General features: G+C 36.5%; 1 protein-coding gene across 1 annotated transcript; it reads left to right on the top strand.

The window, feature by feature from the left end:
* The first annotated feature begins 3,095 nt into the window (after positions 1-3,095).
* On the top strand, positions 3,096-12,411 carry LOC146137464 (uncharacterized). The gene is made up of 3 exons (XM_083393540.1): positions 3,096-8,193; positions 9,144-9,201; positions 10,447-12,411. The coding sequence occupies exons 1-3, from the start codon at positions 8,016-8,018 to the stop codon at positions 10,781-10,783; spliced, it is 573 nt and encodes a 190-aa protein (XP_083249666.1). The 5' UTR covers positions 3,096-8,015; the 3' UTR covers positions 10,784-12,411.
* Positions 12,412-12,617: the final 206 nt, after the last annotated feature.

Genomic DNA, 12,617 nt, shown 5'->3' with positions numbered 1-12,617 from the left:
ATGTACTCGAAAGTGATTTATAACTGACATTGTAACCTTGTTTTGTTTTTAATTTAAGTTTTTGTTTATGTTTCAATCTCTCCATTGTCTGTAACAATCGTTTTATGGAGTCAATCCTTCGATTTCAAAACCCGACAATTAACTGAATTAGATTTTTTGTGTTTAAGCAAACCTTGAGACGAATTTTCTTCAAATAATACCAGAAGGACTAATCCTTCATTGACAAACATCAAAAAATCTGGCAGCCATTGTTTTAGACTTGAATAAACTGAGTCGGCTGTTAATTGACGAAACACAATAAATTTGATTGGAATTTTTAAGGTGTGAACAAACCTGAAGGAAGTTTCCAAGTATTGTATGAATGAAAACTCCACTACATACCCAGCATCATATATCAATATTTTTTTGTAACAGGACACGGGTAACGATGTACGTTGTGCGCTTGGTGTAGACAAAAACAAGATGTGAAAACTTGCTAGCTTTCCATTCAGTCTCGAAATCCTTTATACATCTAGCCTTTTAAACATGGCCGAGTCCTGGAATTGTCTCATTCAACCTTTCGTGTTATAGGTGCGTTTACGCTAAGCTGTGAGACAGGTTCAAACTATAAAGTTAGCGTTTGTCAGATGCTTTTATCAGGCAGTTTTACATGATAGCGAGAATGACTTGGCAAGTTTTTTAGTTAGTGTTGTTTTATTTTAAGTTGAAATTACTATGATGCTGTTTTGTATCGAAAATACTGTAAGTGTAACAATTTCGCCCGTTTATTGCCTAATTGTGATCAGCCATTAAAAAAATGGCCCGTTTCCAACATTAGTATTTTCGTAGACAAGTTTTATCTAATTTGCTTAAACAATATAACATAATTGAGTTATAATTACTTGCAAACAGTGATTTTTAGGTGCACTTTAAGTTGAGTTATGACTCAAATTTAGACAACACTTTAATGCGATGTAGTTACCAGCAATTGTTTTGCCAGTTTTGTTGACCAGGAAGCTTTTAAGTCTATTAACAGGCAGAAAATACTATTTTGACAATGGTCATAACTTTCATTTAAAGCTACTATACGACTAATTATGGCTAAGAAATCTATGTGACTTCGTTGATCAATCTATTTGTATAGGAGCCTGAGTTACAAAAGGTAATTGGACGTTAGATTTACTTGAATCTGGACTACTCGGATTTTCATTGCAAATGTTTTTTTTTTCAGGAGATATATTTATTTAACAAGATTAGGCTCGTAGCGACTTAATTATGAAATATTTCGTTGTTCCTTTTGTTGTAATGGGGTTCTACATCCAATGTACTCTGACGCTGGAGTGTTACAATGGTACGATAGCCGTTCAACCTGTTACAAATCAAACAACTGGTGTGACGAGGTACTACAGGAATACGTGCGAGCTTTCAACGACCACATGTTCACCGGACAATAGTTGTGAAAGCTGGGGTAAGCATTTTCTGAAATCTGCAGTCTTTTATTGCAAGGATCACCCAAATACACGCAAATTTAAGCTACATTTTAAAGTAAACGACCATTTCATAAAGCACCTAGCTCTGTATAAAATTAGGTAAATATTACTTTTATATTTTGTTATAGTTTTATAATAATTTTGTAAATAAGGTGAATGCAAAATTGTTTATCTGGTTCGCGAAATCCAAAAGTTTAATGACCCCCTTACAGGGCTGCGGAGTCGGAGTCGGACTCTGGACTCGACGGAGTCGGTTTGTTTTGCCGGAGTCGGACTCGGGACTCGAGTAAGACCGCGTAAACCTACCCGAGTCCCGAGTCCGAGGTGCGCATGCGCAGTATCAAATTTTAAAACAGTTAAGGCGGCAAAATGTAAGTTGTAAAAGTGTAATAGCAAATGTGAAATATTTTTCAACCATGTAATGCGGGTGGATTAATTATGACACCAATATGAGTGGATTGCAAAAAAATCCACCTTAATTTAGTTGAGTAAGAAATACAGGCTGTAGAGTAGGGCTACCATATTTTCAGCACCTTAAAAGAGGACATTTTCTTGCCTGCAGGTAAAACGAAAGTAGAATTGTTACGTTTGAGAAAAACGTACTATATCTAAGTATTGCATTCAGCTTCGAAATTAACACGTCCTTTTCTGAAACGCGGATACTTCTGGCGTAGCTCATCAGTAAACAGAGTTTTCCTATTTAGCTTTATAATGTATAGCTTATATTTTGCTTTTTATTTTATTTTTTATTTTTTTCAGCCGTGTCCCCCTTGGTAATTTTCCCATGCCTTGCGTCCCCCCTCTCTACGTAAAGCACTTCGGCATTTTTAATTAAATATCACTGAGACAACTAAAAATAGTGAAGTTTGTCATCGGTCGCGAAAACGCGAAAAAAAAATGGGTTTAATTGGCGCTAAACTGTAAATTCAGAAGGATTTTAGCATTGGACACATAATAAACTGCTCGTGCACGAGATGTAATGCTGCGATGTCAGCGCAAATAAAAAAAAAATAAATTAATAAATAAAAAAAAAATAAAAAAAAATAAAAAAAGCGCAAAAATAAAATTTTGCGTTATCGTGTTTCAAAAGATGTGATAACACACAACAACAGCAGCAATATTGCAAAAACATTATCGATTCGCGCGAAAAAGTTTGAGTGTCCTGTTGCTAGCCTGTTATCCAATTAAATAAAACATAAAAAAAAAAAAAAAAAAAAAAAATATAGTTCGACATTTGGCCGGAGTCGGACTCGGGAGTCGGGACTCGGACTCGGGTTTATTTTTTTGGCCGGAGTCGGACTCGGGTTTATTTTAACCGACTCCGCAGCCCTGCCCCCTTGGCAAGTTTATTATTGTCTGGGTAAATTACCGGGTTTTCTGAATGGGTTTGACACAATACACAGAGGTGATTTCTTTTAGTGATTTTTTAACACTTAAGCAAAGAAGTTAAACGCTTTGCAACATATAGGCAAAAATTATAATATTTTTTTTAACTTTATATAAACGAATTAAATGCAACTACTACTTTTTTTAGAAATAACCGACCCAACTCAAATTAGATTCTACTACTACTGTGTTTCTGCTCCTACAACTCACGTTTCGTAAGTTTAGTAAAAAATTACGTTTCGTAAGTTTAGTAAATTAAAACAAAGTAGAGATAAACAACAACGCAGTTTTTAACGGAGATTGAATGTCACAGTTAAATCAAGTACCATTTGTTTATAACTTTAACCTTATCAAAACACTGACGTAGTTTTTTTGTAAAAAGCCACTGGTATTTAATATATATATGGTGGTATATGGTGCTTGGAGGTTGATAGGCGTTGTAGGAATATCAAATCATATACAGAAGTGTATGTATAGCATTTTGACCGTTTCAAATATATCTTCATTCATTTTTAAAATTCTGCATTTGTGTATGGGCTATGATATATTCTGTATGGGCTATGATATATTTACTAATGATAGTAATCAGGTGCCTTTGCGGCCGTACTGTCTCGATTATGCAATTGTTTTGCTTGCAGGCAAGTAATATGTTCGTGCAACACTGCGCTTTGCAACCTTCCAGCAGTGGATGTAGGCGACTGTGGTCAGGACTGGTTTGAATCAATCAGAAGTTGCAGCGATCCGACAACAACATCAGCAACAACTACAACAACAACAACAACAACAATAACAACAACAACAACTAGCACCACCACTACAGCAACAGAACCATCCACAACAATAACATCGTCAACATCAGCAACCGTAACGCCCAAACCGTCTGTAACGAACGTGTCTTCTGTAAGCTCAAATGCGACAACCACTTCAGGCGGTCTTAGTTTGAAGGCCTGCTTATCCCTTGTGCTGCTTGCTGTAATGTTCGCCTGCGGGATTTCCTAAATAGATTCCCGCCATGCGTTCCTGTGTTATACCCTTGCAAATTTTCAAAGGCAAGGGATGGTTTGCCCTGTCGTAGGCCGAGAGACGGCAACTTATAGGTAAGACTTTAAAGTATAAAGGAAGGCACCCTTTAAAAAAAGATGTACTCTCACTTCATATACAGTTTCAATGAAACTAAAACTCATAAACGGGTCATCTTATCTATCGTGTAAAATGCCGAATCCAGCACTTGGTATGTACAACAATGGTTACAATGTAACTTTGGCGAACCAAGGGATGGGCCAAGGTACATTTGGGGTTACTCAAATGTAAAAAAAACAGGGTCTACCAATACCATGTATTTGGTCACACTGTGAAATACATTTCCGCGCTAATGACTGAAATGAAAAAAGGCCTACCTGGCTATTTTGAATATCAGTCGCTTAGAAACGAACAAAATAGATTTGATGTTTCCTCGTACGGTCAAATCAAAGTTAGTCAGTATGACAAACCCCAACACGGTTTTGGATTCTCTATACACCCTTTTAGGTAGCTTACTATGTGTTTGTTAACTATCCCACTGCGTCTAAAGATCTCATTTTGCTTTAATTTAAGCCAAGTTAAACAGGTTTACTTTTCGCATTTTAAACGTATAGACCTATAAACCTGTATAAGAATATTATTTTTAAGTTGTTTGAATGGGCATCTTGCTCAGGAAAAAAATAAAATAAATTCCCAGGTCTAAAGTAGGTATATCCAATAATACCGGATCGGAGCCGATATTTTATTTGTATTTGTTTGGGCATTGTAACGACGTCGCTGGTATCGCATTGGATCGCGATTCTTTTGGTCTTAACTATCTGCTATCGCTATCAGATTAAAATATCAAATACTGGACAACCTTAGTTTAAACTTACAGCCGCAGTTGGGGCAGAACTGTGGCAAGTGTTTTTAAGGTTGGGGCACGAGGACACAGTAGAGGTGGCCGTGTTAGCTTACGCCTATGGCAACCGGATAAATATTGTGTAGCGGGCTTCGCTTTGAATTACGTCGATTCTGCTTTGCGCGAAAACAGGGAAAACCCGGCGACGCGAGTCAACAAGGACAACACGTGATCCAAATATCAAGTTAACGTCACGTGACCATACACAATCTCAAAAAAGCAAGGGCCGCGATGTTTGTTGTTTTGTCAGCCTTTGCCTTCCACCTTACCTATAGATGTTTTTGTTTTTCATTTTTTACAGTTATGTTAAGCGTTGGGTTGTTGTTTCATCGTACCGTTTCATTTATAAACTTCTGTTTGATTATTTTAAGTTGTTTACACATTCTCGCAAAAAAAGGCGCGATGTCTTGTTGTCTTGTGAAGCCTTTGGCATCTTACCCTTCGCCTTTAAGTTGTTAACACATGCAGAAGTTTTTTGTTTTTTTTTTGTTTTCGGGAATCTGCCTACGTTAAGCGTTGTGTTGTTCGTCATAACCTTAGTTTTTTTAACTTCTGTTTTTTGTTTTTTAAAGTTGTCGGTAAACAGAACTGCTTTTGGTACCTTGGTAAAGTGATTTTCTTGTCGGAAACATTCACTGTCAGTTTTTCCTATGTGCTAACATTGCCACCGTTCATGCGTACACAAACAATCTATTTTACTTTATTAAACCAAATAAGTTGCCATTGTTAATATGTTCATTCCGTTAAGCAACCACTTTTATCTTATTTTGCTCTGTCAAGTTGCGACTTATTTTATTGAAATTGTGTCAAAACAATTATCAAACATCTCATCAATATTTTATCAGTTTTGTTAACAATTGCAAGTAATAGGCGTTAAAAAAACTTTAGAAAGACGAGATGTGTCGATGGTACGGTAACTGTTGTAGGCGACTTCATCATCAAAAATGCTATTTTGATGTATTAAAAAAGATGGTCAACACACAATACCACAAAATACTTGCTTATAGCTTATTCCCACTTGCCCGGCGACAAACTTAAGACGGAGCAATATGAGCTATACGTTGTCCTGTCTGTCTCCCTAAAACGCGAACTCGTTGGATACTGACCCACAAATTTTTATTATACATATATATGTATATATAAGATTCTGTTTATTACAATGGTCTTTGTTAATCACTAGCACCACCTTGCGGACAATTTATCTTTGACTTACTACCGCTTAAAATAGATTGGCGCTATGTTGGTGTAGAAGGCGTGTCGCATTTTCGTGCACATCATGTTCGCTAATATAATCGGAATATCACATTTTATCATCAATATAAAAGAAACGACGGTATGTTTTTCAAGGCAATACTTGTGTAAGCATTCAGAAGAAAGGTTTAGGCGTTAAAACAAAAATAAAAAGTATTCATTTGCCCAAAATTCCTGGTTTGACCACTAAACGTTTTCACTATGAAACAATTCACTCAAGTGATGGCGTGGGATATTTTTGTTTAGTTTTCCACCAATAGTAGTTTACAATTTAAAGTAGGGGTACTTAGTTACGCGTTTGACCACTTTTTTTGGGTTCACATATGGTTTTGGTGTGTTTCAAGATTTCGCGTTTCGCGTTAATTTCAGAAAAATCGTTTGGTCTTACAAAATGAGTTCCAAAATTGAAAAAATTCAGTCCCAAAAAGGCAAATGTGCAAATATTGAACAAACATAACAGTTTTTTTATTATAACCAAGAATCCCACCATACCAAAGAATTTTGGGGCAAATTGCTACGAAATCGATTTATTTTATGTTACTTCCCTATAATTGGATAAAAAGTTACTCCGTCATAAAAAATGAAACGGTGTTAGCCCAACCTATTATTTTACTCTTAGAATTATGATTGCGCTTTGTATGCCAGAACAATTTGTGCTCAAATTACATATTGTTTACGCCATGACAATATGCTTTGTGACTGCCTTTGGTGACATTTTTTAGCAGGTATTGTCTGGCTGGCTGGGTAAACCCCTTTAATGTCCCCTCGATACTTCACCGAGGAAAGATGGTAGGTGTTTTGACATACCACAACTAATTGTTTTACTTTATGTTGGCAACATCACGTTGTTGATGGCGAAACAAATGTTGAGTACGAATGATTGCTCTTACCTAAATGTAGTAAAATGAGTATTAGACGTGGTCCCTGACTGTTGCATTGTTAGTGTTTCCGTTCTGGCAGATATACCTTAGTTTAAAATTGTTTAAAAGTGTTTAGAGCCAAATGACTCAAACAAAGTAACCCGCACAACTGAAATAAACCCAATTTTCATGTTAAGCATTGCAATAATACTTTTTACTATATTAAGACCCTGGTAGTTTGAACAATTGAAGAACCCCTTGTTGACAAAATGAGAAGTCGGTATAGTCAGAGCCTGTGTGTTTTTGAATTATTTTTTACTTAATTAACTCATTATGTTTGTCTGATGACCAATACATGTTCTTTTTACTCTAAAATGGTTTAAAAAACTTGGAAAACTATTCTTAAATGTTATATAGTTTCAGGGTGATGATAGATTAATAAAATTTTCTTAGACGACGTCATAACTGTAATTTTAAAAGACCTAAGTTTGAATGCATTAAAACGTTTTGGTGGCGTGGCCTGGTGTATAAGTGATATGTCCTGGTAGAAAAATAATTCATTTTCAAAAAATGTTCTAACCGAATGCCGTTCCTTACCGTTCCGACTTACTTTCATCACTGCATAATACTCAATATGCTAAACCAGGGGTTCTTAAACTGGTGTCCATTGACCCCTTGGGGGTCCGAGAACATTCTTTAGGGGGTCCATGAAGGTCTAATTAAAATATACGTGTTTATTTAAGGAGTAATCAATTTATTAATGAAATCAATTTAATTAAAAATAAAATGGTTTTCCACTGAATGTATTTAGACTCCATTTCACTTTCACAATTTTGGACCAAAATCAGCAAATTTATGAAGTCTATTTGTACTGTGACGTCAATTTATGAGGTCATTTTTTAATTTTTTTTGCCTACAGTGGTCCACGGGAAATGAAAGAAAATTTTAGGGGTCCGCGGTAAAAAAAGTTTAAGAACCCCTGTGCTAAACTAAATGAACACGTTTAATTCAGTCGAAAGTTTTACTCATGTACCTGATTGGTTATTACAACACTAAAAAATGATTATTGAAACAAAATTATAGCCAACCTATAGCCGAAACGTTTACTATCTTATTGCGATTGCCAATATGTCTAATTCCATGAAACTTTTCTGCGTTCTTGCATTCGTGGTTGAAGCGGTCTCGTTGAAAGACTGCTATGAAGGAGAAGTTGCGATGTACAACGATCCCAGCGGAAACTCTAACTTCATCAAAACAACCTGCACATTAGAGTTGAAACCTTGTGATGGAAATTGCGTAACGCAAGGTGGGTGTAAACATAATTAACCAAAAACTGATTCTGAACACGTTTTAAACGAGACATTTGTAGCTACATTGCATAATATTCAATTATGAAATGGTGCGGCATAATAACAAAATTGAGATCTGTAAAAACATTTGGCTCTACTGTATTATTAAAATAGTAATGTTTTATTGAACTGAGTTGTGCACATAAGCTTTAATAATTTTAAAGTACGTTTGGGTGGCTTGCTTTAATCATTGTTTTTGGAGTTGAGTAATGGTTCAACCTTCTTATACAAAAAAACACTTGTAATGAAATAAGAATACTTATAATTCTTTTATTCAGTAACGGAACATAATACAACCTACAAGACAACTTCAAGCACACACATATACCCACTATTTTTCAGTTACAGAAGAATTGTAAAACTATATAACTTTATTAAAATAAATTCTCAAAGCTGCACCGAACTATACTCGTTGTCAATGTACAAAGCAAATTCCAATAGTCGACTGCCCCTTGCACATTATAAAGAAGGTTTAACCCAGGGTTTCTTAAACTTTTTTTACCGCGAACCCCTAAAATTTTTTTTATCTCGCGTGGACCACTGTAGGCAAAACAAAAATTAAAAAATGACGTCATAAATTGACGTCACAGTACAAATAGACTTCATAAATTTGCTGATTTTGGTCCAAAAATGTAAAAGTGAAATGGAGTCTAAATACATTCAGTGCAAAACCTTTTTATTTTTAATTAAATTGATTTTTTTAATAAATTGATTACTTCTTAAATAAATGCTAATATTTCAATTAGACCTTCATGGACCCCCTAAAACTAGTTCACGGACCCCCAAGGGGTCCATGGACCCCAGTTTAAGAACCCCTGGTTTAACCTATCACAATGTAGTTAAAACTAAACCAGTCAACAGATTTGAGAACCTTTAAATCCCTGTGTGAATCAAGGTGTTTTAATAGAAACTACCACCGATGGATTGCGGAGTTTTAGTTACAGATGTTCGCCTTCCTGTGACAGGTCAGTAGCAAATGTGGTTTAGAGCGTGTTTTATGTCATGCGATTTAAAAAACTTAATAATCTACAGGGGCGGATCTAGGATTTTTGTTTGTGTAGCCCAGGGTTTCTCAACCGTAGCCCTCGGCCCCCCTGGGGGGCCACGGAGCGGTCATTGGGGGCTACGGGTCTACCTTTCTATCTATAGGTACAAAGTGTCACTATTTACAAGATTGTTTTATTATGACTGTAAACGTTTTGTAACACATTTTTCGGACACCTGCCTTTACTCGTCAGTAGGGATGTTTAAAGTAGAATATTGCAACTATTTTGTTCGTTTTATTGCGGAAAGTTACGCCTAATTTTTGTCACGCGAGTGGCAAGTTTGGTTAAAGACCTATTGCTGTGGCGAAACAATTACTGTGCTGCTTTATGCTAGCCATTTTCGGTCGGCCAATTACTTGCTGATACCCTTAGCCTAATTATTAAGTATCCGGCAAATGCTGTTGGGCAAGCAACTAATGTGTAATGCCAGGTGAAACGATTTTGCAATTTCCTTTTGCCCAGAAGTAAAACAAGTGAAAATACGTTAAACACAATACTGGGAATTTTAAAAGCAGGGGGGCACGAGGATTGAGACGGGGGGCACGAGGATTGACAAGCATAAAAGGTTGAGTTCATGCTCGAACTCTTGCGCAAATAGGCAACTGAAATTTGGTCCTAATTTATGCAAGGATATGTTGGTAAAAGGATCACGTTGGGGGCGAAAAAGTATGTTTATTTAGTTCCAATTAGCCAATGTTTAATTTAGAGGGAGACATGCATGGCATCTTTAGCACAAACCCGAAAAAAGGAAAGTATACACCAGACACTAAATGTGCAAAAAATGGCTTTCTATAGGCGCGTAAAATATAATCGTTAAACCAGTTTACTTTGGCAAAAATTGTAATTTGAAAACGGTCGTTTCCAATGTTGTATTTATATTTCCCTAACAGTTAACATTCGAATTGTTTGGCATATGTATATATAGGTAGATTGGCAAAAACTATATTTTTGTGGGAGGGGTAATGGCTGCGTGCTGCATGATAGCTTGTGCTGCCAATTGTAGCTGATTAATTATATTAAACATTGGAAAGATTCTGTTTTAAATCATGTTTTTAGATTACATCGATAGTTACAGCCATAATATGACCTGCCGTTCGGGCTTATTACAGCTCTGTCTTATTTTTGTCCTACTTGCGTTTTAAAATTCCCTTTTTGTTTTTTCAGTTGGACTTGTTGCTGCAACGCAAACGGCTGCAACACGCCCGTTGTGACAAACTGTAGCCTGACGAAATTTCCAAAGGACAGCATTCAAAATTGCTCGGGACAGACATCAACTACACAGTCCACATCTACAGTCGAACAAACACCGACACAAACACGATCACCTTCAACAACAGCACAAGAAACTACCATCCCGACATCACAACCAGTAGCAACATATCCGACAACTGACCAGCCTGTTTCGCCATTGCCAGCAGGCAGTGATGGTTATCAGGTTTCAGCCCGGTACGCTTTGCTGCTGATTGGCTTGTTTATGTGTCTCGCGCTTTACAGAACCTAACGAAGCGCCTATTTATCCGGTCAACTCAAAGTGTCACGGCCAGGCAACTGCTAAAAGCAGAATAATAAGCCTGGGCTATGGAAAGAAAGCTTAGCTTAATTAAGCGTTTCGCTCTTTTGTCAACGAGAAAAAAATACATTACTTATTATGCCTAGTATAGGTTTAACTGATGTTTTCGAATACGGTTAGGTACTCGATCCCAAGTGGTAGTGTTCGTACTCGTCCGATACCAAGTTTATTTCGTCAATGTGGATATACGTTGTGGTAGATATACGTTTCTGCTATGGCCGAGGTCGTATGAGCGAACCTCACCACGGGTTAGTTGTTTTTCTATAGCCTGCATTGATCGACTGATTCGATTAGTGGTGTATATGGTGTATAATCTAACTAAGCCTTAAAAGTGACATATTTGGCTGAGGATACTGTAAACATTATACCTTTACAGATTTCTTTGTTTTAGTCATATATATTTTTGCGTGACTTCTTTTTGTACCGCACCGGTAGCTGTCCTTTTTGTGTAAATAAAGGGTGCCCGTATCGCCATAAAATACAACTATATTAGACGTTCCATAGGTAAACCAACAACATGTTACCAATTTCGAACAGTTGAATTTTCGAACACTTGCAAAGGCGAGAAACTATTCCCCTTTTCTTATGCGTAGTTTCACCCAGGTCTTATCTTGTGGGGTATACCCTGTCCCAGGGGTTATAGTAGGTTGCCGAAGAAAACAGCCTGTTAAACTATAACCTCTAATGACATACAGCCTTCATGTAACTCCTTACTTTACCATGACTTCAGTGCTGCATGTAATTTGCCATGTGGCTCTAACTGCCACAGGGCATCGCCTAACAAAACTACTCTATTTAACCTACATTATATGAATTGTTGCCTAATCGCTTGATTCAATAACGTAATTGCAACATGACCATTGCATTGATTCAATAACGTAATTGCAACATGACCATTGCATTGATTCAATAACGTAATTGCAACATGACCATTGCATTGATTCAATAACGTAATTGCAACATGACCATTGCATTGATTCAATAACGTAATTGCAACATGACCATTGCATTGATTCAATAACGTAATTGCAACATGACCATTGCATTGATTCAATAACGTAATTGCAACATGACCATTGCATTGATTCAATAACGTAATTGCAACATGACCATTGCATTGATTCAATAACGTAATTGCAACATGACCATTGCATTGATTCAATAACGTAATTGCAACATGACCATTGCATTGATTCAATAATGTAATTGCAACATGACCATTGCATTGATTCAATAACGTAATTGCAACATGACCATTGCATTGATTCAATAACGTAATTGCAACATGACCATTGCATTGATTCAATAACGTAATTAATACCTCGCTCACTTTTCTGTACAAGACTTTTGTGCAAGTTTAATGTTCATACGGCTATGGAGCAGTGGCTCTTTGGTGTATTTTCCAAAATTATAGGAATAATGCCATCATTTCGAGCAATGGGTCGAATCTTATTTATGTGCCCTATGACCTCCAATTTAGAATATCTTTGTACTATTTTTAAACATATAACGATTTTTTCACGCTTTGTTTTTGCAAGTGCTCTTTGGAATCAGCGATTTCCTACAAATACATGTTTGACCCTAATTGTGATATCATCTCTGAAAGTTTGCAAAGGTCCCGGTAGTGCATATCGCGTTGTCTATGTCAGATTGAACCTAGTTATGTTTATCCACATCCTTCGCAAGGCATAGGCCTACTGTGTAAAACCTTAAAGCAGTGTTTCTTAACCTTTTTGGCGGTCTACCCCTTTAGCTTTCATGAAAT

The sequence above is a fragment of the Ascidiella aspersa genome, chromosome 7, assembly GCF_963924565.1.
Source record: "Ascidiella aspersa chromosome 7, kaAscAspe10.2, whole genome shotgun sequence".
Classification (NCBI taxonomy): domain Eukaryota; kingdom Metazoa; phylum Chordata; class Ascidiacea; order Phlebobranchia; family Ascidiidae; genus Ascidiella; species Ascidiella aspersa.
This window is presented reverse-complemented; position numbering and strand designations above follow the sequence as displayed.

Bases quoted from the DNA above. Each gene is read 5' to 3' on its own strand.
- LOC146137464 (XM_083393540.1), top strand. From the start codon at position 8,016: ATGTCTAATTCCATGAAACTTTTCTGCGTTCTTGCATTCGTGGTTGAA. The intron at 8,194-9,143 runs GTGGGTGTAAAC...GTGTTTTAATAG, and splicing joins TGGAAATTGCGTAACGCAAG to AAACTACCACCGATGGATTG. The intron at 9,202-10,446 runs GTCAGTAGCAAA...TTGTTTTTTCAG, and splicing joins TGTTCGCCTTCCTGTGACAG to TTGGACTTGTTGCTGCAACG.